We start from the raw sequence: 25173 nt of genomic DNA, 5'->3' as shown, positions 1-25173 counted from the left end.
CCAAATTACAATTCCCACGTCTGTATTTTCGTTTTTTAAATTGTATTTTTAGTATAAATTTTAGAAAATTAAACTATCCACTAGTCACGTGAGGAGCGTGCGGCCATTGTCAGGTGCCGTTGTTGGTTCGCTTCTGGCAACCAAACGTCTGCACCAGACCATGTGGATGTGAGGGGGAAAGCCTGTACTCCCGCCAACTGTATTAAGAGAGATAAACTAGAGAGAGAAGCAAAGAAAGCTCTGTTCTGGAGAGAATTGCAGAACGGACATGGCGGTTTTTAGGGGGGAAAAAGGAATAGAGGAGTTCAAAGAAGAAACTCTCTAAAAACTAGTAGCCGTCTAACGCCTTTCTGAGTGAGTAATCAAAGGGTAAGTACCGTTTTTTTCTTCAGAGTACGACTCTTCCCGTGTTGTCTTCTTCACTCCTGAAGTGGCCCCACTATTCAATTTATCGCTTATTACCAGTTCATCTTCTGAACTTCGACTATGTCCTCTTCCTTCTTCACCCAATTCCAGGATTTGCCCTGTGAGTAATCTTCTCTGCTGAATATTTTTTTCAAATGATGAAACGATCAATGACAGCAACAGAAGCTGAAGTTGAAACTGAGGCTGAGACACGAAGTAAAGGGGAAGAGGACGTGGAAGGAAAGGAACTAGAGGGCAATGGGGTAGTAGACAAGAAGAAGAAAAGGGCTTTAATTCATATGGGAGGCGATAATGCGGCGGTGAACTGTCAAGCAAACCACGGCGATGCTGTTTTGGATGAGGCGGGTGGATGTTGTCAAAGCCCAAAGAAGTCCGAGAGCCTCGTCAAAGCGGCTGCTGGCATGGTGGGAGGGATAGAACGAAAGTATTGCCATCGATGTAGCAGGTACTTCTTGGTCCATCTTATTCTCTTTATTTTGTTATATATAAACTGGGGAGTCTAAGTTGTCTGTAATGTACCCTTTTGTTTAACTTCCTCCTGGGATATGGCTGAAGGTTTATGTTGGGTTTATGTTGTGTTGGACTTTCAATTATAGTATATTTGGTTCGAGGCCTACCTGTCTTAAATTACTAAGTGGAACTGTGTCTTGGATGCTTTTTGGATGTCAAAGCGTTGGGGTTTTGGCTGTGAGCCTTGATTTCAATGCTTTTGTAGGACTAGGATCACTATTAACGAAATTTACTTTTTTCTGTTCTTGATTCTTTTACTATTTGCTAGTAGCTTGGATCAATTTTGATCTTCTGTCTTTCGTTTTCATGGGTGGTCTCCTCTGGCTTTATTTTCTCCATGGACATTGGTATATCAAGTATGGGAAGTCCATTGTTGGTTTTTGCATGCAATTTCCTTATTATAATTTGTTATAGCTTATAATTATTAATTTTTCCACTCTGTGTTTAGGTTCAGGTCCCCAATCAGTTGATTACTTTTGTTAAAGAAGCCAACGATATATCTTGCATTTAAGGGGTTGAGTGGCACCACTTGTAATTACTAAGGTCTTTTGGTTTTTTATCCCTATCTTATATTTAAGGGGTTGAGTGGCACAACTTATAATTACAAAGGGTTTTTGGTGTTTTGATCCCTATCATGTTTTAGGTTTTCCACTCTCATCTATAAATAAGGGTTCTAGAGAGAGGAGCTTGAGCTCCTCTCCTTGACCTAATCTTCTTCTCTCCCAACTTGTGCTCCTCTCTTCTCCTTTTTTTCCTTTTTCTCTCTTCCAATTGTCAAACGCCTAGCCAATACAGCCCAAAAGACCGGTCTGTTAAGTGCGAAAAGCCAAGTACCTAACCCATCAGTGGTGGACGGAACCACCTAGCTCTGACACCCATTGTTCCCGTTCCCTACCGCTTCATTCGGGATTCGAACGTGGAACGTGGTGTCCAGCTCTAATACCATGTCAAACGCCTAGCCAATACAACCCAAAAGACCGGTCTGTTAAGTGCAGAAAGCTAAGTACCTAACCCATTAGTGGTGGACGGAACCACCTAGCTCTGACACCAATTCTCCTTACTTCTTCTTCTCTTCAAACCTAAACTTCTCAAGCATGAAACCCAAGAATCTAACATGATATCATAACAAAGGTTCTAGGGTTTTAAAACAAGCTGCTCTAAGTTAAGTTATGTTTGTTAGAGGATGTCAAGTTCAGGCTTTGGAGGAGGGAACGGTTGAAAAAAATCTCCAGCAATAGTCTCAATCAATCAAGGTATGTTCTTCCTCATCCTTTGTATGTTTTTTGTTCCTCAAATACCGGCTTTGAGTGTCTAAAATTGGATGCTTAAAGCAAGAGAATTGTCTCTCAACAAATTGAGTTTTTTTGTGAAATAGAGGGCATCATATGGTCTAATCCAGGGGCTATTAAAATCTCTTTCATTCAGCTCTTAAACTTGATGCCAAAAATTCATTCATATGAAATAGGAAATTCTTCTTTATTGTTGGATTAAGAGTCTTTGATTTGAAGGTTTAATTGACTCTTGAAGTTCATGAAACCCTTAGTTATGGTTTGCTGAAATTTGTTGAAGCAAAGTTCCTTATTTTAAGCTGGTTTTCAACATCTATTCTGGACACTATTTTCGTGGCATTTTTCAGCAATATTTCCCCTATTCAATTGCTGTTAAACCTCTTGTTCTTCCACCCTAGTTCATATGTGTGAGGTTAAGGACAGGCCGTCTGTATAAGTCATCTACAAGGAAAATGTTTTAGCGCTTTTTTACAAGCCATTAATCTAGTGCCGATCCTTATTCCTTGTCCTTATAAGTTGTTGTTTGATTCAACACTCTCTTAGGTATAAAAAAAGGTAGTCCTTTTTGGATTCTTAAGATGGCTGAAAGTTCAAATTCATCTTCATATTCCACATATGCTGATTTCAGCAAACCTGATCCTTTAAGAATCACTACTATTCCACTCAGAGGTTTGAGTAATTATTCATCTTAGTCACAATCTGTTAGATCTTCTTGATTATAAGGGACTTGGCTGATCATTTAACTCAGCCACCTATTACTGAAGATGATTCTTCCTATGACAAGTGGTTGAAGGAAGACACTTTGGTAATGAGTTGGTTGATATACAGTATGGAAGAGCCAATTGCAAATAACTTTGTGCCCTTGGATACAATCAAGGTTATTTGGGGGACCTGTTTTAAACTATATTCAACTCTTGAAGTCTACAAAAGATTTATGATATTTTCTGGAGATTTATATGACAAAGCAAGGAAGATAATCTCCATGAATACTTTACAAGATTCAAAGACCTACAAGAATAGAAAGTTGCTTAGGGAACTCAATTGATTTAGCAACTTAAGAAAAACAAAGAAAGACCCATGTCTCTGCCATCTGTCTTACCAATTTAAAACCATATCTGGATGTTGTAAAATCCCAGGTACTTAGCTCTTCAATTAGACCTTCTTTTGATGATGTTTGTGTTGTCATGCTTAGGATTCCAGCCAAGGGATTTTTATATCAGACAGAACCTATAGAAAAACTGAATCTCCCCGACGATCAACTCGCGACGCATCGGCTGCTGGATGTTCCCGTCGAACATAAAAAACGAAGCCAGTGACCCCGTCGAACACCAAAAACAAAGCCAATGACTCCATGAGAGTCCACCGAAACCAAATCAAGAACCGAGAACCTAGATCCGACGAACTGAGAAATCGGGAGGAAGATAACTCACCTCTAAGAGCACCAAAAACATCGAAGAATACCTTTGGCGCCGATGATCTCCCGCAGCTCTGATACCATGTCAATAGATTTCTCCGAACGAAAGTAAATCATGAAATCGATTTCTGTTTCGATGATCCCTTATTTTCTTTTGTTACACATATATAACCCTTTAAGTTATAATCTACAGGGAATTACAATAATGCCCTCCCCTTATCATAATTCATAAATACATAAATACATAAATACATAAATACAAATCCATAAATCAAAAAGGACTTGAATAATGTATTTCAGACAAAAAATCTTGGTCTACTAAAAATAGTTCTTGGGTATTTTGAAATCCTTCAATCCACCTATTGCATAATTCTATCCGAATGACCTGTCTTCCCTAGATTGAGTCATATTCATGTGGCTTCGCCATGTTCCACTTCTAGGTCCTCTATTCCATCGAGAACTTTGTGGTTTTCCATGAAGCTTCCAGCATTGCTCCTTGGTATGACGAGGCTTTTTGCAGTAGGTACACCAGAGGTTATCCTTGTTTGAGGGCTGAGACGTCATTCTTCCAATTTCTGAAGAGGCCATGTTGTTTTAGTATTAAACTTTGGTTTGTCATCATTGTTTTTTCCCATTATCATTGTTGATCCTTCAACCCGTTGAGAGTAAAGCATAACTCCCCTTTGACTTTCTTCAACCTCATTCAATGAAGGTAAATCCCTTTCCCCCATTATCTGAACTTTCACCTGATCAAACTCAACATTTAAACCAATGAGAAAATCATAAATTCGATCATTTTCAATGAAATTCTTTAATGCAGCTACATCATCGCTGCACTTTATCTCAATACACCGATAGTAGTCCATCTCTTGCAATAGATTCTTCAAGAGATTGGCATACTCTGTGACTGAGCGATCTCCTTGTTTAGTAGCAGAGATTTTAATTTTACTCTCAAAGACTCGAGCAACATCCCTTACCTTTAAAATATGTCTGTTGTCCAGCTTCCCATATTTCTTTAGACATTGGTAGGAACATAAACACATCACTGATTTCTGTCAGCATGGAATTCCATAGCCCAGACATGACCATGGATAATTCCCTTCTTGGGCCCAGTACCAAGGAGATGACTCAATTTTTCCTTCCCTTTCAAAAAGGTCTGAACCACTTGAGACCACTTCATATAATTTTTGCCATTCAATCTATAGGCAGATTGAATATTCTATAATTCTCCTGTTGCTTGATTGAGTGTCACCTCTTCAGATTGGGCATAGTGAGGGATTGAGCAGTAGGAGTTTTCTCAGTTGTGGAAGACATGTTGAAATCCTTTTGAAATAGGATTTAAAGGGAAAAGAATGGTGATGAAGACCAATGGTGAAAAACTTTGGATAAAGGGCTATGAAGGCCGAAGATTTGGTGAAGGCTGAATAGAAAATGTGCAAAAAATACTCTGTTTTTTAACTGAAAAACAGGGTAGAAACAGGGCACAAAGAAACAGCGGTATGGTCATGTCTGATCCCAGAAAAGAGCCTAAAGCTATGATACTGATAGATGCTATATTCTGACATGAGAACTAAGTTAATTATAATAGAATAACCTTTATAATTGTGTTATAGGTGGTTATTTATCGGTTTTCAAATGAAATGAGCATTTATTGAATTTGGCATTAATCACTGTCGATATTGCATATTTTTCTCTCCTGAATTATATTTCATTGTTTTTAAGGTTTATTTCTTTCTGAAATGCTTTTTATAGATTTAATTATGGAATTTCAGGAGAATTATGTGGAGAAGGAGATATTTACCAAAATGCCCTTAGTGAAATGGAGATGATTTTTAGGTCAAATCGTTTTAAAATAAACAAGATGGTATTTAAAGCAAAAGGGGGGCGTCGAAAGGTCGAAAGGGGACCCGAGGGGGGGGGGGGGGGGGGGGGGACCCGAGCGGGAAGACAAAACAGAGCACGACCGTCGACCGAAACAGGGGAGACCCGAGAGGAGTTTCCCACTGTCGTCGCCGGACCACTGTCTTCTGCCACGCCACCGTCGTCCACCGCCATCCACTGCCGTCCAGCAACCGAGAACAAACCCGAGGAGAGCTCGAGAGAGTCTCCGTCGAGGTGAGTTCGACAGTCGTCGCTCGCCAGGCCGAGAAGTGATCCAAGAGGGCTTCTCCGGTGCCAACTCCGCTTTCCGACCATCCTCCGGCGTCGGTTACGTATTTCCGACCATTCCCGGAGCGATTCCGACTCCGACCGAGGCTCGAGAGAGCCGGTTAGAGAACTTCACCTCTGTTTCATTCTTCGCCGGACGTTCCCTCCATCCGTCGGCTTCCAACCTTCGTCGCCGGCGTCATCTCTACCTCCGGCCACTCACTATTGCTACCCGACGCCACCAATTTCCGGAAATTGCAGCACCCTTGAGAACGAGTTGCTGCCCGAGCGAGAGGAGGAAGAAGGGGAGTAATTCGTCATTATTGAATTTAGTTTTTATATGGTTTGAACTTAGGTTTTGAATGTTAATTGAATCTGATTTGATAATTAAGGTTTATTTAAGATTTGTTTTCTTGATATTTGATTAAATTAGCTAATTAGGGTAAGATTATAATTGAGGTAGGATTTTGGTATTTTAATCCGATTTCTGTCATTAACTCTAGGCGCCCGAGAGGGGCTAGACACAAGGATTGAGAATCGGGATTCGTGGTTACGTGGCGCTCGAGAGAGGCACGAATCACGGTAAAATCCAGAGTTGATAATTTTAGCATCATCACAATAGGAAATTAATTCTCTGCATTTTATTGTAATCCGATCTTTGTCATTAACTCTAGGCGCCCGAGAGGGGCTAGACGCAAGGATTGAGAATCCGGATTCGTGGTTACGTGGCGCTCGAGAGAGGCACGAATCACGGTAAAATCCAGAGTTGACGTTTCCTGTTGTGCAAGTAGTTAATTAAATTATTGCTTGATAATTTAGGATATAATTAGTGTTTAGTTCATATTAATTCATCATATTTGGTTAGGTTAGTTGACTGAAGAATACACAAAATTCAATCCTCCCTGTGGATATGACCCTCGCTTACTGCTAGATTACATGAACGATTCGTACGCTTGCGAGGTATAAAAGTCGATGTAACTAAAATTCTACATCAAGTTTTTTAACTGTGCAAAAAATACTCTGTTTTTTAACTGAAAAACAGGGTAGAAACAGGGCACAAAGAAACAGCGGTATGGTCTTGTCTGATCCCAGAAAAGAGCCTAAAGCTATGATACCATGAAGAGAATTCTGAAGTTTTATTTATATTGAACTGATCAAATCCAAGGACTTTATACAGCAAGGTATTGCTATTCTAGGAAATCAGGAATACAAATCTAATTTACAGCTAATACAAATCTGATTCTAATCTCTAGAAATCAGGACAGTATTATCTACTAATTTACAGTTAATCTCCTATAATTAGAAATACAAATCTGATTCTAATCTCTAGAAATCAGGAAAGTATTATCTACTAATTTACAGTTAATCTCCTATAATTAGAAATACAAATCTGTCCCTACAATTACTGCTATTCACAGAAATCTTGGGATTCCAATCAATTCCGAATTTGGTGGTGAATCTTGGAAGGAAGCAAAAAATGACAAGAGTTTTTTTCTTTTGGGTTCTGTAATACTGTGCCAACAGCGTAACCTCTGTGAACTCTTTCACAACAGTCCTTGTTTTTTTTGAGTGGGGCATGGTGTGATTCGAACTCGCGACCTGACGCACCTAATGTAAAGAGAATACCTTTAGACCAAACGGCCTTAGGTATTATTATATAGAAAACACAAGACCCTTGCTACTAGCATTAAGTGAATCCATCTAGTCTTGAGCTCCATCTCAGCGGCAACAAGAGATACTGTTCTGGGGCCGTGATCAAAGCCCATAGTAAAATAATACTAAGATAATTTTTTTCCATCTTTACCTTGCTGAGTGAGAGTTGGTGATTGCAAGTTAGAGTTTCTGCTCTTTCAGTGTGCACACTATTTGTAAGTCCATTTGGTGTAAAACAGTGAGGTATGTCACATCTATCAATGTGTGTTGCCTCGACAACTCAACTCAAATGTATTGAGCAGTGATTTAAACTTCTTCCGATGATTGTCACAAATCCCCTGAAAAGTATCATCTTTGGCTTCAAACAGTTGTATCTCTTCCATTTTCAAAGCGCCGGTGTTTTTTTCTTGCCTTTCTGTTATTTTTTCCTTTTTTTTTTTATCTGAACTTTCATAGTTTTAATGTTTGTTATTCATGGATCATTGATTGCTTTTGGACTTCTTTCTTTATGTAGATTCTAGAATTATAGGTAATTTGATGCCTACTTCATGCTATCATGTTTCTTCCTTCTTGTTAGGGGATAAAAAAGAAAAAAATAAATTATAACCATTATTGCCTCACAGCTTTCCTTTTGTTTTTTGTCTCTTTTTGCTTATGAAGATAAACATAATAAGTTAGCTTTTTGAGATGTTAATGCCTGATCTGCTTCTATCCCACTAGGAATTTATGTCAAACTCTTGCTTCAAAATGAGTGGGAGTGGTTGATTGCTTCTTCTAGAAATTTCTAATTAAAGTTATGTATAATCTTCTCTACAAACATGTTGCAAACTACAAAAGATCGATGACTAGAGAATCTAATGCTGGAAGTCAAAGTGAAGCTAGAGAAAATGAAGAAGAGAGTGGAGGGAATAAGGTGGTGGGAAAGAAGAAAAACAGAGCTGTATCATCTGTTGGGGAGGGGGCTGATTGCACGCAGCAGCAGCTGATTATGTGCTGTCAAGCAGATAACTGCAATGCTGACTTATATGAGGCAAAGCGATACCATCAAAAGCATAGGGTGTGCGAGTCTCATGCCAAAGCAGCAGTCGTCTTGGTGGGAGGGATAGAACAGAGATATTGCCAGCAGTGCAGCAGGTATATTCAATTATGTTATATTCTCAAAGTCTGAAGAATGTTATTTGTACTTGTAGTACTTACATTTTTCTTAAACATTGAATGCTACTTATGCTGGAAATTAAGTTTACATTTGGAGTTGCCAACCATACTTACCTATAAATGCACCTATCTTTAGTTTCATCCAATAGTGGGCGTCTTACCTAGACGTCTTACATATTTGTGCAAGACATTTCAGATTTTCGTGTTTTGCATTTTTCATGGGGGCAAGACGTGAGAGGTATCACATTTTTCAAGGAAACAAGACACCTCACTCCCCTATAAAGTTATATTATAAAAGCAATGTTGACTGCCCCTGGTTTCTTCAGCATCGGTTTGCTACTTTTTTTGGTTTGTTTTTGTCTCAACGTGGTTTTTTGTTCTTATATGTTGCATTACCTTTGAAATGTACGGGTATGATTTTGATGGGATAAAATCATACATGTATGTCTTGAAATTAGTTCGATTATATACTTTGAGAGATGCAACTAATTTGAATATAATTGTAAACCTTTTTTTTATTTCCACTATAGTACTCCCAATGTTAGTTCATTAGATGAAGGGTGTTTTTTGTTCTTAGTTTTCACTGCGTGTGACTTTGCTGTAACTTCTTTGGAGTTCTGCAACTATTTTCAGTAATTCATGTTCTTAGAGTTCCGTAGCTTAAAGTTGATCTTTTTTTATGCTTAACACTAGGAGCTAAAAACAAAAAGATAAAAGTTGGTCTCGTCTTGCTGTGTTTTACGCAAAAAAGGGGGCACGGATTGATTATGTTGTTCCCCGAAGATGTGTACAGTACCATAAAATTCCTGGTTCTCTTTCTTTCTTTCTTTTTTTTTTTTTTTTTTTTTTTTTTTTGTTTGAAATGATGCCTGGTTCTCTTTCTTAAAACCGTCCTAATGAACTCCACTAGAATTCAGCAATTGAAAGAATCAAGAAAAGGCTTACTTCATGGAGTGGCAAAGATTGTTGGCTGGAAGAGCTACATTCATAAAAACTACATTGGTCGGCATTAGGAGCTGCTTCATCTCCTTAATTCCATGCCATTATTAAAAAGATGGAAGCAATGCGAAGAAATTTTTTGTGGTGGGGCCTATCCAATACTTTCCTCTATCCGCTAGGTTTGTACACACTTTTATCAAAAAAAAAGATGGGAAGATGTTTGCAAGAGAGATTTGATGGGGCCTCGGTATCAAGAATTTAAAGTTGATGAATGAAGCCTTTCTTGGAAAATGGTTGTGAAGATTTGCAGAATCAAATGATTCTTTGTGGAGGAAAGTTCTGAATGCCAGGTATGGTTTCTATCCAAACGGCTGGTTCCCCTTGATGATGCCAGTGTATAGAACTTCCAAGTATTTGGAAATCATTGTCAAGTTCCAGCAAGTCCTCCCGCTATTCACAAGTTTTCATTTTGGAAATGGCAGTTTGACAGTTTTCTGGATAGATTCATGGCTAGAAAATTTGCCTTTAAAAATGAAGTTTCCATGACTCTTTAACCTCTCAGTTAACAAAGACATTTCTGTTAAAGATTGAAAAATAGGTGATTTGGAGAGAAAATAGAAGAGAAAATGGATTTCTGGAAGAGAGGCAGCTTTTCTGCCTTGGAATCCGAGCCAGAAAGGCCCTTCCTGCTTCTTTATAATCAGGGTTTAAGTGAAATTTTACAATAGGACAAAAATGCCCCTCAATACTCAAAATTACATCTCCTAAAATACATGTCTAAATTGAATGAAAATTTAACTAGAGATAAAATAAGACTTTCTCTATCTAATAGCCCATACTATAAGAGAAAAATGTAATATTGAAAATCTAAGAAATGACCAAAATACCCCTGAACTTCTATGTTAACAAAGATATTAGAGAGGGAGTGAATCTTGGGGTGTCTGGGATTTTCAATTTTTGAATGAAGAAGAAACTGAAACATCACACAATTGCTGGCTAACCTAGAGTCAGTCTAACCTAAAGTCAACCTATTTCAAGGAAAATGGGCTAGATGAAATCATTTGGACTCAAGAGGCTCCGGGGGATTTTTTATTTTTTTATTTTTTGTTGAAAAGATGAATTCATTAAGGGAGAAAAAGGCTGAAGCAGCAAACAATGCTGACAGAGGGGAGATTGTAACAATGAGAGATTGATGCTCAACTCTATCATTAGCTAACTTGTCAGCAAACCCATTTGCACTTTTGTTTCATGAGACCAATAAAATACACAACATTAAAAGCCAGATTACAAATCTCAAAGAACAATGTTAAATGCCTCCACAGGGTACTGGAGACATCGAGCACCAACTGATGACAGCCTTGGAGTCGCCTTCAACTTCTAGCAGATAGAGAAATGCTGATGATAGAGTCTTAACTCATGAAGGACAGAATTCCTTTCCTTTGTAGATTGATGAGTTCCTTTTTATTATATTTTACTATTAAATTAATAAGTTTAACAAAAGCATTCATTATTTCAAAAATGAAAAAAGAAAATAGAAAAAAAGCTCCTACTCTCTCTCTCTCTCTCTCTCTCTCTTTCTCTCCTTCTCTCTCCCCGTTTGTGCACATGCCAGCAAAAGGCTAAGAGAATTGTTTCTCTACTCTTGTTTGAGAAGCTTGATAGATATTTTCCTGCAATTTCTTCTTCTCTGAATTGTTTCCTGGTTTGCAAATTTGCTTCTTGGTGATCAAGTAGGTGAACTTTAAAACATAAATGAATTGTCAATATATCTGGTTGGGAAAGTAGTAAGTATGATATGAATAAAACCCTGCATTTGAACTGTGAGAAAGCCTGTTGCAGAGGCAGTGAGGTAAATATTAACTATTTAGAGGTTGTTGGATACAATTTGAGCAAGCGCCAAGGGGGTCCCACCGTCTTGACTGGTGTGCATTCTCACCTTGCACCTTCAAGGGATGCATTCATTTAATATAATTCCTCACTTTAGAAAGATTTAATCATTGAAAATCTAGTCCCGAACCTCTGTTAGACTGTTTTGTGCATTGCTTGCCAGTTCACTCAACCAATATAAACTGCATGAATTTTCATGTTACTTGTTTACTATTCAGGAATTGTCTTTATTACAGAGACCTCTCTCTCTCTCTCTCTCTGTTTCCTCATCTTTTTTGTTTAAATTGTTCTTATTCATTCACATGTCTAAGCTAAGAAATCTGCTTCCAGAAGCTTTGATACTCAGATGGTTAATTGGTCATTATTTGGAAAAGTTTGTTACAAAAGGATTATAAATTTGAAAATATTCTAGTATGATATATACAGACACAAAAGGGGAAAAAGGCTGTAAATTTTTTTATGGATAGGTTCAAATTTGTAATGTTGTGTCATTATTAGATTGTGTGATCCCCTTGCTGTGTGATATCAAATACTTGGTAGCTTAGTGAACCAACTTGTCAGCAGTAGTTTTCATGTTAGTGTGGATTCTTAGAGAATTAAATGACACTATCCTGTTATTTTTCCTCCGTGTCCAAATGCTTCATTTAAGGTTGTGCTGTAATTGTTCATGGTTGGAAATTCTGGTTTTGAACTCACTTTATGGTTTTCAAGGATGAAAGTTATGGAAGTTTTGGAGATTTTAAGTTTTCACATGAGGAAACTAAAATGATAGTGGTCCCTTGAACAGAAGTAACACTTGGAACCTATCTTGACCCAAAAAACAAGAACAATAGGAATCTTTTTCTTGTGGTCTGCATTGTGCACATCTTATTTTCCTCATGCTTTCACTTAAAATACGTGCATCATTTACAAAAGAAAAGTAAAGAGTGACTAAAATGTTCGAAGATGCTGGGCATTTCTCTGCATTTCAAGGTACACAGTTTTGTCATTTTGGAGCAATTAGTTTTTGAACGTTTATGCAGATTCCAGGAATTATCGGAGTTTGATGATAACAAGAGGAGTTGCCGTAAAAGGTTGACACATCACAATGAGCGTAGGAGGAAGAGTCCGCTGGACCCAGAGATAATGGAGGACCCTGGACGACTTCCAGCCGTTTTAAAGGTGAAAGATAACTCATGGAGAGTCATAAGTGAGTCTGAAGACATGGGGAACTCAGAAGTTGTAAAAATGGCACTTCCAAAGAGTTCAAACTTCAAGCACTTCCAAATCAGGTGATCTGCTTCATATTCTCAAATCTCCTCTGTTTAGATAATAGACTATTTGTTTAGGTCCAAGTACTATTGAAATTACATCTACAACGTATATAAATTAGGTTCCTTGTACTTGGTACACCAGGTGGTGTAAAATGAAGAATCTACCATTTTATTGGTGATATCCGGCGTTTCGCTAACCGGTTCTCCTTGCCCTGTATACTTGCTTGTACATCACCCACCTGTTGAGATAATCTACTTTGGGAAGTGCGGGGGAACGATTTCCACCTCCAAGCCCTGGGGTTTAGGGTTTAGGGTTTAGGGTTTCAGCATGAGTTAAAGAGGGGAGGGCTGGAGAGAATATGGGAACATAACAAGGGTGATAGTAGATGGTAGTGGTTTTAAAATTATTGAGTTTGATGATGGAAATTTTGCGCTTAACATGGTAATTTGATTAGCGCCGCAAATTCTTGCCCAGTTCAATCACTAAGGAATTGGAGTTGTTACGTTGGGTCCAAGGCTTAACCCTAAAATGACTAGTATCTTAAGGAGGATTTCTGTTGATAGGGTGCAGCCTCGTTAATTAACAGCAAGCTATCCAGACAAACCAGTGTAAAATTTTTTTCACTCTGGATAGTGAAACGATGGCATTACAAGCAAACTCTGTTCCAAACTAATTAAAAATGAACAAACCCATGTAAACAAGGAAGATATGAAATTAAAGGAGAGTTTAGTTTCAATGCTAGCCCGGATGGTATTATGAAAAGGATAAAGATGCCAAAAAGAGACTTGAGACGGGTCGTCAAACAATTACAAGGGCAAGAAAAGAAACGGCAAACGCAGATAACCAACCCAATTTCACAGTTGAAACATAGCTTCTATCCGAAAGAGTAAGAAAATGAGAGAAGGAAAAATTCATGCAAGTCTTAATGGATGGAGAAGTCGATTCAATACTCGGCTTTTCTTCGGCTGGCCCTAGTTGTTATTCTTTTTCTATCTCCTTCAATGGCTGGCCTGTCTACGTTTGTGGACGGTGGCTGCTTGTTTTCTTTACTGAGTCTAACTGAAGATCTCAATCCTTCTCTACGGGGGATAGAAAAATTTGCAGGAACTGATTTTCTGAGAGTCTCCGTCTTCTTTGCAGCCTTCCTTTTCCCGAACTCGACATTAAAAGCAGCATGATCCATCGCAGATTGGTCGTCTCCTGTTTCCGCTTTCTTTCTTTTAAGCCTCTCGTTTCTTCTCGCTGAATATTCATCATACAACCTTCCTCTCTCAAACAGCGGGGTCGAGATACCAGATCGAGAGACAGAGAAAGGTTTACTCAGGCCGCTACACCCGAGCTCGTTCTCGACCATCTTCGCTAACGCATGAAATTCACCCAACATCGGTTTCAACTCCGATCGAACTCGACACTCTTCCACGACACATGAACGGCGGGTTGGCATCTGGGTTTTTGCAACAGAAGCTAGAGAATGACAAAAAAACAAAAAAGAAAAATAAAATCAGAAAATCCGAAAGCGAGAACTTCGTATAACCAAATTTATATCCACACTTACATGGCGGAGTTAGAACGGAGGAAGTGGTGCATAAGCCCCGGCGGGCTCTGATCTGCTGAGGAGACTCAGCCAGCGGCGGTCGGCGATCGGAGGGCGACTTGGTTTGATACATAGCTGTGAGGAAAATTTCTGCAGAGCCGGGGAAAGAGGATTGAATACTTGGATCTGTTTTGGTGTTTACGAGGGGGTGGAATTTGAAGGAAGGGAGCGTCGTGTAACGGTCATATCCAGATCCAATAGAGTCAGAGGGTGACCATTGGATATAAAGGCCCTTGCACATGCAATTAATAACAGGAAATGCCAACTCCAGCGAAGAATTCAAGTTTCAAAATAAACATGTCACGAGGCACGAGGTTCAATTTCTCTCTCCATAATTAACTGAAAGACCCGGGGGTCACTTCAAAGTGAAAATGAAGTACTTAGAAAAAATGAGAGTAAATTACCTAGTAAAAATAAAATTCAAAGGAATCTTTTTTTTTGTGTTAATGTATAGTAAAAAATATAGTGGAAAAAATATATAAAATTTATTAATAAAATATTTTAATAAATTTAACTTTTATAAGATAGTATTTATTTAAATTTTCTATTAATAAGTTAAAATAGATTTTAACTTGTCTAAATTAATAAATAATTAAAAAATTAAATTTATTTATTTAATTAAATATATAAAAATAAAATACTTAAACAAATTTTACTTTTATAATATCCAAATGCTTTAATCAAATTGTTACTTTTCATAGTATCTAAATTTTCACTTTTAAAATATTAATTAAATATAATGTTAATAATTATAAATTTATGTAAATAAAAAAGGATATTTTATTATACAAAATTAATTTTATAGATTTAATTTTATGTTATAGTTTTATTTATATGCAAAAAAAATATTTGAACTTGTTTTAAATTAATAAATAAATAAAAATAAATTAATTTCAATTTAAAGGTATTTTAGTTATGGTAGTCTTCTATTTATGTTGAGTTATTTAATTATGCTAGGACTTATCTTTAAGTGTTAGAGTTTGGGTGTAATTGGGACAATAGTAGTTTAATTGTAATTGGACTCTATTATTTTCCTCTATTATAAATAGGGGTTCATGTACTCAAATTACATAAAGTCAAATGAGTTTTTCTTTTGTCTATAAATTCAACATGGTTTCAGAGCAAGTTCTGTGAGTTGACTCGGTCAACCCACAAAGATAATGTAATCATTTTCTTATCTATTATCTCTAGCAGTTTAGGTTCGTATTTATCTTTTTTTTCTCTTTTCATTCCTTATACCCGTTGTTTGCTTAGCATTTTTACCTCTATACTGAGTTTTTCATATTCCATATTATATATTGGCAAAAATATATCCGAGTCTACTATCCAATGCAAAATGAATTTTGGCAATCAGAGTTTTCTACAAAAAGAAATTAATATTTTAAACAGTAGAGGTCTGACTGCAATAGAGGTTTGAGCAGTAGTAGGAAGCTTCAAATTTTGATCTATTTTATGATATCAAGAACAAGACTTTATATGGAGAATTATATATCAAAAGAAATATATGAAAGTCTATTTTCTTAATTATTCAAAAAATTCTCGATGTGAGTTTTTTATAGGGAGATATTGATTGGAAGAGTCAATGGTCATGTTGGCAAAAGGACAAAGAGTACTCAGTTCAACCAGATTATAGAGACCAAAATCTATTAGATTATTTATCTCAAAAGAAGTATATTTTATGAAGAGAAGTTATACTTGTATGAAATATATTTAAGTCTAGTTTCATAAGGAGAAAATTTCATGTCTATCTGATATATATTTAAGAATATATTTCCATTGTAAGAATCAAAGGTCATGTTGGTATCCTGTTGCATTCAAAAATCCGAATTTAAGTCGAATTTTTTGCATCACTTTTTGAGTTGTTGTTATTAATCAACAATATCAGGAAAATATCTTACTTACCCCTTTTTGTCGGTTACCTTTCTCCTACCATCCTTATTGGACTCTCATTTACCCCCTTTGACCAACCTTTTTGGTGTGTTGCTTTGGTTGGTCTTTTTTATATATATGGGTGTTTTTAAGTCCATTGAGACTTTTTATTGGTACCCTTAGGTTTTTTATCGTTGTCTTGCAAATGATAGGCATTACCCAATTTAGTGATTATTGTCACTATTTTTGTTCGAAATCCTTTGAGGTTGGTTTTGACTTATGTTTTATCACCCATTTTTACTTTTTGAGAGTCTATGTCTAGTTTCGTACTTATCCTTAAGGCACTGTGATGGAGGAATTTTTTACTACATCTATGTTATTTATTTCAAGCTAAGATCATTGTCATTACCTCCCAGCTAGAGGGGGAGAAGTAGAAGAAGAAGTATAAGAAAGAGATATTTTATTTTATATGTTGTGGTAATTTTTATGTAACCAAAATATTCAAGAAAGGGGGAACACAAAAGATTAAGTTTTTTCATCCATGAAGCATTGTATTTGTGAAGATTTTTTTTTAGCAAAAGAAGATTGAAGACCAAGAATCATTTTCATTAAAAGCTGAAGTTATAAACTCCAGCTCGAGGGGGAGTGTTGAAGAGAAAATATGGAAGAGTCTAACATGACTCTCATAATAAGAAGTCTTATGGAGCCAAAATTATTATGGAATGGGATCTCACAGAAAAGTTTCAGTTTAAAGGTATTTTAGTTATGTTAGGCTTCTATTTATGTTGAGTTATTCAATTATCTTTAACTGTTAAAGTTTGGGTGTAATTGGGATAAGGGTAGTTTAATTATAATTGAACTCTATTACTTTCCTCTATTATAAATAGAGGTTCATGTATTCTGATTATAAATAAGCCAATGAAGTATTTCTCTTTTCTATAAATTCAACATTTTTTAATACAATCTTCTTGAATTTCTTATTCTAAAATATGTCTATGGAGCTATAATATTTTCAAATATAATCAAATTCCAAATGTGACCCACTTAACTTTAGCAAGACCAATCACTTACAATTCCATCTATAATATCACCCTTCACACTCCCTCCTCTACCTCTCTTCCACTCTGCACGATTTTTGTTTCCTTTGAGACCTAATAGTACTATTTGTCTTTCCAAATACAAGGTTATGTTAGAGGTTGCAAGCACATAAACATATTTACCCAATTTAAGATGAATCCTAAAAATTATATGTCATGATTTTAGAAATTTTCACCTAATCCAATAAAAATATGTCTTTTTAATTAGAAGGTGATTTTTAAAAAAATATATTATATATGACACAAATTTGTATTTTCACTTTATTTTATATTAATGACATGTGAAGTAACATGAAATCACCCTTTTGAGTAGGGTAACCATGAAAGACACCACAGTCCTTGTTCTCTTCTTAAAAAGAAGAAAATCTGATGCTTTTAGAATATTATGGAGCTAACTAGTCTAACAAAACAAAGTGTAATTGTTAGAAAATCAGTAAAAGGGTATTTTGGTTATTTTACCTTTATAATTTCTGGAGATGACATTTTAGTGTTCATCATGTTTGTCTTTATTTGTTGTTCAAATTTGATGTAATTTGAGCCAATCAATAGGGAGATATAAGGATTACGTAAAGTACAATTGATTAGGGGTAATTATGTAATTGAATAAGAAGAATAGGGGTTGTGCATGACCCCCAAGGAGAGCAGTTTCTTGTAGATCTGTTCTTTCTTTCTTCTCTCCCTCATTCTCTCCCAAAATCTCAATTTCTTTCATTTTCACATGGTATCGGAGCTCTAGGTATTGGATTCAAACCTTCTTTTATTTTCTTCTTCTATTGAAGTCAACAAATTCAAAAAAGGGGATTGTTGAAGTTTAGTTTTGACAGTTTTACAAAAAAAATTAATTTTCCTCATTATTTCTACCAACACCTTTAGGTTGTTGGCTTTTACTACTGTTAGGTGCATTCTAACGTTAAGATAAGGTCCTAGAGGGATTTTTTCACTTGAGAAACTCCCATTTTTTCTATTGTGAAGCTCAATACAAAGCTTTGTTGCTTGTGTCACCCATTGGCTAGGTGACATCAGTCCTATTTTTTGCATGATCTGAATTTGTGGTTGATTAAAATCATATATTTTGGTGTTTTGTGCAAGTATACCAGCAAACCCTATTTCTTGAGGAGTGAAATTTTATTTGGTTAATTGTGATTGCTTAGTGACAAATATGGCAACCTCCAATGAAATTATTACTCCCTCCAAAGAATCTGGTAGTTCAAAGGGAAAATATACAATCATAATTACTTTCGAAAGATTAATCGGTCAGAATTATCTTGCATGGACAAAATTTGTTCGGATATACCTCAAAGCCAAGAAAAAGTCTTAAGTTCATTAGAGATGATCCCTTAGTCCACTAAATGATGATTGAAAAGTTGAGGATAGTCAAGTGATTGGCTACTTAATAGTATTGTTTCAAGAAGTTGAGGGCTACTTAATAGTATTGATTCAAGTAATGACTTGGCTCAATAAGTCGAGGAAAAGAAAAATAGGTAACGATCAACCCGATGTAGCAACACCATGTGAGAGTTGAGGGCATCCAATTGTGATTGTGGTATAAATATTGTACAAAACCATTAGTGGAGTGGTAGCACAAATGAAAAAAAATACTTGGGAAGTATTCATGGGAACATTAATCATGCTCTAGAAGCCTCAACAGACATGAAAAAGTATATAAATTTACTTTCATAGGAAGGTGACAAAAAGAGGTAGAATGCACGAGATGAGGATATGGTCAACAAAATTATGCAATAGAACTATAGTACCACCAATGATACGAGGATATGGTCAACAACATTATGCAACAAATCTACCATAGTACCACCAATAGCAATGAGGAGGATAACTCAAAGAAATTATGATGAGAAGGGCAGTGGAAAAACCCCTAGTCTAGACAGAACATAAAAAACTATATCATATAGAAGGGTGTATAGGCCCACAAATGAATTGATTGAAGTCGTGTATGATGTTTTTAGAAGATGTGGGTACTCCAGAGAGAACCATGACTATTTTAGGACATAGTCTCATCGAGTTATGGTGTATAATGTACCCAAGAAGAGACGTGATTGATGTAGATGTGTTTTAATCTAAAGGACCCCACATTAGTCAGCCACATATTATAGAAAGATACGAAGCACATATCTATCACCAACTTCATATATGGGAAAAGGCTCCAGTTTGAAGGCACTCAATGACTTCAACTTTTTTAAAATGGTCGAAGTGTTAGCCAATACAAGGCTTAGAGTGAAGTGGCCCTCTAGAAGGGACATCAAAGGTCCCCTATTGAATCAAGCATTGACAAAAAATTCCTGCATACTTAGAGACTTTCAAAGAGGATTGAGAGAAATGGGGTTGCACTTTGATGGGCAATGCAAAAAATTACAAGATGGGGGGATGAAGATTTAAGAGCTTTATAAGATTATATGCCGGTCTCTATGTGCCCATTTTGCCAAACTTATGATTTTGGATATTTGAAAGATTGAGAGTTATACAGATATCAATTGAAGTGCAGTAGTATCACAACTTTCATCTGCAATAAGTATTGTTTGTTAGATCTTATGTGAGAATATACTATAGGAAAGAAGTTATTACAACTAGGAATCACTTGCCATTGAATTTTACTAGAGAATATTGTTATGAAGACATAAGATACATATTTTATTTTTATAGTAAATTACAAATTTACTTAATGATTTTGGTAATTTTTGTTAATATGTCACTATCAAAATGATTTGGACATGTTTAGGCATGACTTGAAGGTAATGCTTGCCTCCCTTGTATAAACAATATTCACCAACGTCTCAAATAGGATGACAAGAAGAGGGGGAAGGAGGTGGAGCAGTTGATATTTTATGATGGTTTTTGGAAGAAAGTTGATAACCGTATACTTACTATATTGCTTATTAGTGAAAAATTCTCAAGTTTGTAGAAAGTAATGAACAATTGTTATGAAGTACACACATTATGCAGTATTTCTCGCAAAGATGGTGGTGCATTTAAACTTCCAAAAGACATATGGTATATTATGATAAATTTATGATAAGAGGTAGAAAAATCAAATAATACATTCACTACAGCTAACCGGATGACACCTCAACCCAAAACATTTATATTGATCAACTAAATTCAAATGAAGGTAGAATGCAAGGAAAATCTTCAAGATTATATTCAATAGGTAGTGTTTGATGTCGATCTACACCTTGTCTTGGATAAAGAGATTAAGACATATGAAGATCAATGCTCAAAGATGTGGAGAGAGATGACGATTATTGAGTAAGATTAAGTATAACCAGTGAGGTATCTAAGATTATTGATATTGAATTTGAAATTTTGTTTTAAATACACTCTAACTAGAACTATTATGTAATGTTACAACTGATTAATGTAAGGATTATGAGTGACTAATGTCTAATTTGAAGCAGGTTACAAAAGGAATATTAAGCCAGGCATGCTCTTCTTCTTGTTATGAGTGGATCGGAAAATAAGGGTTCACAGTAAGGTTTACAGTTGGTTAATGTAAAAAAATATGAATAACTTTGTTGTATTCATAACATAAATAGTAACTTGAGATTCACAAATGTGTAGCAAATGTCAATTTTTTATTATGAAGTTAATAAAAAGTATTGGAATTTGAACAACCACGATCACATATATGATCCGTATAACAATCGCCTTGCACCATGAACATCAAAGTTGTAGAAGCCACTATTATTGGGATTGGATCATTACTTCCAATAGCTTCATTCAAAGATATGGTCATTTAACCAAGTCGAGGAACATGATAAAGACAATGGACATTGATTCTCCTCCTCAATTCACTCTACTTCATTTAGTAGAGATTATTTAAATAATCTTAGATGGCCAAATATGTTAGACCCTACACATATTTGATGGCGAGCCAATGAAGAGCATGCATTACCAAGATGATGTATCAAAGGGAACAAGATAACATAACTTCACAAGTGTTGTCGGATTGATCAAAATAGACATCTATTTAATTTGAATGAAGTGGGACACTATCAAACAACTTGTACACCCAACAATTATAGTATGGAGGTAATTATAGATGTGGGAAATAATGAATATGATAGAAGTAATTCTTCGTATTCTTCCAATGATCTTTCTCAATTGTATAGAGGGGACTCATCTTTATTTGAGTCACAATTCGATGACAACCTGTACCATGTTTGCCTTCTCTTTAAAGCTAGGTCGACATATGAATATCGATTTTATACACCGCGTATCTAACATGCTTATAATAGTGACCAATCTCTAGCTTTAATTTTTATCTGCATCGTAACTTTTTGTTTTTTAATTTATTTACTTTTGTAAGTTTATGGATTGATTATTTTTAATTTATTTATTTTTTTACTTTTTTCTAAAAAAATTATAATTCTCAAACAAATAAAATGAATCGAATTATATAAAAAAAAAATCTCTGTATCAAATCTTAACCTGTGAAATTGCGTTACGCAGCCTATTGTGACCGAGATGTCACCCTGTCACCCGGATGTGCCGAGATGCGTCGGATTTTTGGTTGTCCGATACGTCTCGGATTTTCGAGACGGACAAGCTTGGTCAAGCCCATTTGACGAGTCGTCTTGCCCAAGTCGTAAGACTGAGACCTGGACTCTATAAGTATATCAGGTTTTGGCCAATACAACTCGATCAGTCGCTCTCTTGCCCTTTCAACTTTTTGAATTCCCACCTCCTAAACTCCATTTTGAAATTAGGGTTTTGCAGAGGGCAGTTAGAGTTTAGAAACAGGGACACCATGAGCAGGAGCCTAGGTATTCCAGTTAAGCTTCTGCACGAAGCCGCAGGTCACGTGGTAACAGTGGAGCTCAAGAGCGGGGAGCTGTACAGAGGAAACATGATCGAGTGCGAAGACAACTGGAATTGTCAGCTTGAATCTATCACATACACCGCCAAGGTACTTACTGATATTGATGACCCTTTGGGTTTTGCGTTTCTGATTCTTTTATTGGAAGTCCGCTGGTCTATACCTTCGTACCCTTTTCTTTGTGGTATTTTTAGACGAAGTTTTGAGTTGACGAAGCTGTAAGCCCTTTCGAGTTTGGGCCATGTCCCTTTTTCTAGGTCGTGTGGATTTGCTACATCTCAAAATTCGCCAATGCGTGTGGGGAGGAAAGAAAAAGAGTACCCTTTTAACTTTTTGCTGGTGTTTTAGGTTATTGCAAACCGGGCTACTGCTAGTTTCCTTTCTTAAAGAATAATTTAGAAATGTTCATTTTATTTATTTCCTTTGCTCTTTAGTTTACAAAATAGCGTCGTTTCAGAAAATTGTAGGGTTTTCCTTGTCCTGTTTTCAGTGAATCTACTCTTGTGGCTGTATTTCTAGTCACGATTGAGGCATTACATATTAAATCCTTTTTTCTGGAACATAATTCTTAGAAGCTCTGGTATTCTCTATAAGGATGTAGAATTGTTTTACATGACTACATATTATGGACTCTTTTGTCCTGCGGACAAATGTTGAGGTTCTGTATAAAGATGGGCATTTGCTTTACATAAGACCAGAGGATGGGCTCTTGTTCTCATGCCGAAAAATGTTGGAGTATTGTATAAAACATGTGGGACTGCTTGACTCGTAGCCAGACTATCAACTCTTATAGTCTTGGTGAGAAGGACTGCTTGACTCGTGGCCAGACTATCAACTCTTATAGTCTTGGTGAGAATCTCAAGTTTCGAGAGGAACTTCATGGGATTGTTCCTTAAGTAGTCGCCTCATGTACTCCCTTGAGAAACTATGTTTGAGACTGATTACTGAGCTTGAAGCAATCCAACTGTTTGTGAGTTGGTGTTCTTAATGTATACTTTTCAGTATGAGCATGACAATATTCTTGAAAAAATTTAACATCTTATATTGTGATACATGATATAGAAAGGCCATGTGCGAAACAATGAAATATGCTATGATACCTTTTAAAAATACCTTGCATGGTTGTCATGTGCTCATCATTGCCTGAAGCTTGAACATTCAGAGTCTTTTAGCTGAAGATCTCCCAAACACTGCCCTGTTTTGGTAGAATTCTTTATTATATCAGTTCTTGGAGAAGCAGTAACAGTATAAAACAATCAGAGTCTTTTAAGCTGAAGGTCTCCTGAATACTGCCCCTTTTTGGTAGAATTTCTTTATTCTATCAGTTCTTGGGGAAGCAGTAATAGTATAAAGCATTCAGAGTCTTTTAGCTGAAGTTCTCCTGAATACTGCCCTTTTTTGGTAAAATTCTTTATTATATCAGTTCTTGGGGAAGTAGTAACAGTATCCCCAGGAGCACCATCTGAGGGGGTAGGTTTGAACTTGGCTTCCTTCTTATCCTGTCTCTCATTTTGTCTTGTAGGATGGAAAGATATCACAGCTTGAGCATGTTTTTATCCGTGGTAGCAAGGTTAGGTGAGTCCATTATGCATCCATCTAAAATCGAACGAAGGCATTTTTGACTTGTAAAGTGTTCCTAATTTTATGTTGCATCAGGTTCATGGTCATACCTGATATGCTGAAAAATGCTCCAATGTTCAAGCGCCTAGATGCAAGAATTAAAGTAAGATAATATTCTTGCAGCCATATATGTGATTCAGAATTTTAGGCTCTGATACTGATAGTGATGTTTGGCTTCTTGAAGGGCAAGGGTTCAGCTTTGGGAGTTGGCCGTGGCCGTGCTGTTGCTATGCGAGCCAGGGTAAATTTGGAACCACTGTTTCTTACTGTTTTGAATTTGTAAAGTAGGCATATCATTTTCTTTTATTGTTATTATTATTATTATTTGTGTTGGAACCTCAATTGCATAGTGGATCATGGTTATACTGAACATGGCACCAGTTGCCTTTGTGCCATTGTGGAACATGTATCTATTGAAGGTGATGTGTGACTGCTTGTGCTTTCCTATTTTAATTTGATACGGTTATTATTTTTCTCTTTGCTGATTATAAAGATGGGGTCAAGTTCTCCAATAGTGGGAGAATTGGTGGGACACTAGTATGCCCATTAATTATGGTTGAATTTTTTTCTTTTATTTTATTTTTAATTTATCTTTTTTTATTTTATGGATTTGATTAGATAGATCTTATCTATTTTAATTTTAATTTTATTGTTTATGTGGGAAATGTAATTTCTGTTCACATGTCCTATGCTTTATACTTCTCAGTTACGTTCCTAGCAACTTGTGGGTTTTGTTTGCTAGCAAAAAGGTGTAAGTTGATCAAGTTCATAAATTTTGTTCCTTGTGCAGGCTCAGGCTGCAGGTCGTGGTGGTGCTCCAGGTAGGGGTGTCGTGCCGCCAGTAAGACGATAGGCATCCTTCCAATTTAGTTCAATACATAAATGTTGTAGTAGATATTTTGGGTTTTTTTTGTCTTGAGTGTAGCTACATCCCATGCTTGAAGTTTCATTAAATGGTTATCAAATTAATGTTCAATTTGGTAGATCCCTTTATTGCCTCAGTGATGTCTTCAAAGGAGAAACATGTTAGCCTGTCGTTGGTTGATGTGTAATGACAATCTGCGGCAAGCTTCACACTTAAAAGATTAAGCATCTGTGGAGATGCCAGTTATTTAATTTCTTGCCTAGAACAATGAACGCCTCATTTATGCTTTTACTACAGCTTGTCATAGAAAGGTATCTTGGTAAAATGTTTGTGTTGTCTGTTATTTGATCTTTTTCAGCATTCTACTTCCACGGCCTTGAGACTGGAAATGAGTCTTCACACCAATCTCTATTGCAGTTGTCTTTTTAACAGCAGCGAATAGTGTTGGTGATATTCATGAATGATGGGGCAAATCACTTTCGTTTAGGCGATTTGATTGGGTATAGCTCAGGCGCAACCAAGTTGGAGTTGTTCCAGCTTGGAAACTCTGATAATATAGGAAAGCCAACATAAGATCAGTGAACTTTCAAATCCCTTGGCTCTTTAATTTTGTGATGAACGA

At 36.3% G+C, this 25173-nt stretch overlaps 3 protein-coding genes across 4 annotated transcripts; 2 read left to right on the top strand and 1 right to left on the bottom strand.

Moving 5' to 3' along the window:
* Positions 1-227: 227 nt before the first annotated feature.
* Positions 228-12826, top strand: LOC137944741 (squamosa promoter-binding-like protein 3). 2 transcript variants are annotated; one of them, XM_068790476.1, is made up of 4 exons: positions 228-369; positions 583-871; positions 8278-8574; positions 12444-12826. In XM_068790476.1, exons 2-4 carry the CDS (start codon positions 705-707, stop codon positions 12694-12696), a joined length of 717 nt encoding a protein of 238 aa, XP_068646577.1. In that variant the 5' UTR covers positions 228-369; positions 583-704; the 3' UTR covers positions 12697-12826. The 2 variants fall into 2 exon arrangements, with proteins under 2 accessions (XP_068646577.1, XP_068646575.1); XM_068790474.1 differs by having other exon boundaries at positions 517-871.
* Positions 12827-13400: 574 nt separating this feature from the next.
* LOC137944742 (uncharacterized) lies at positions 13401-14437 on the bottom strand. The gene is made up of 2 exons (XM_068790477.1): positions 14231-14437; positions 13401-14139 (listed from the first exon to the last, which is right to left on the bottom strand). Exons 1-2 carry the CDS (start codon positions 14340-14342, stop codon positions 13619-13621), a joined length of 633 nt encoding a protein of 210 aa, XP_068646578.1. The 5' UTR covers positions 14343-14437; the 3' UTR covers positions 13401-13618.
* A 7463-nt stretch (positions 14438-21900) lies between these two features.
* LOC137944743 (small nuclear ribonucleoprotein SmD3b-like) lies at positions 21901-24842 on the top strand. Its single transcript, XM_068790478.1, has 5 exons — positions 21901-22156; positions 23589-23641; positions 23723-23789; positions 23871-23927; positions 24477-24842. Exons 1-5 carry the CDS (start codon positions 21998-22000, stop codon positions 24537-24539), a joined length of 399 nt encoding a protein of 132 aa, XP_068646579.1. The 5' UTR covers positions 21901-21997; the 3' UTR covers positions 24540-24842.
* Positions 24843-25173: the final 331 nt, after the last annotated feature.

The sequence above is a fragment of the Aristolochia californica genome, unplaced genomic scaffold, assembly GCF_029961685.1.
Source record: "Aristolochia californica isolate CCGP_79_NKW_82.1479 unplaced genomic scaffold, dmAriCali1.0.hap1 SCAF_11, whole genome shotgun sequence".
Classification (NCBI taxonomy): domain Eukaryota; kingdom Viridiplantae; phylum Streptophyta; class Magnoliopsida; order Piperales; family Aristolochiaceae; genus Aristolochia; species Aristolochia californica.
Note: the sequence above shows the minus strand (reverse complement) of the source record. Positions and strands in the feature narration are given on the sequence as shown.

What these genes read in the sequence shown, in the direction of transcription:
- LOC137944741 (XM_068790474.1), top strand. Translation starts at nt 561, where the DNA reads ATGATGAAACGATCAATGACAGCAACAGAAGCTGAAGTTGAAACTGAG. An exon ending in TATTGCCATCGATGTAGCAG is followed by an intron (nt 872 to 8,277) that starts GTACTTCTTGGT and finishes AAACTACAAAAG; the next exon opens with ATCGATGACTAGAGAATCTA. An exon ending in TATTGCCAGCAGTGCAGCAG is followed by an intron (nt 8,575 to 12,443) that starts GTATATTCAATT and finishes ACGTTTATGCAG; the next exon opens with ATTCCAGGAATTATCGGAGT.
- LOC137944742 (XM_068790477.1), bottom strand. Translation starts at nt 14,342, where the DNA reads ATGTATCAAACCAAGTCGCCCTCCGATCGCCGACCGCCGCTGGCTGAG. An exon ending in CTCCGTTCTAACTCCGCCAT is followed by an intron (nt 14,140 to 14,230) that starts GTAAGTGTGGAT and finishes GTCATTCTCTAG; the next exon opens with CTTCTGTTGCAAAAACCCAG.
- LOC137944743 (XM_068790478.1), top strand. Translation starts at nt 21,998, where the DNA reads ATGAGCAGGAGCCTAGGTATTCCAGTTAAGCTTCTGCACGAAGCCGCA. An exon ending in ATCCGTGGTAGCAAGGTTAG is followed by an intron (nt 23,642 to 23,722) that starts GTGAGTCCATTA and finishes ATGTTGCATCAG; the next exon opens with GTTCATGGTCATACCTGATA. An exon ending in CTGTTGCTATGCGAGCCAGG is followed by an intron (nt 23,928 to 24,476) that starts GTAAATTTGGAA and finishes TTCCTTGTGCAG; the next exon opens with GCTCAGGCTGCAGGTCGTGG.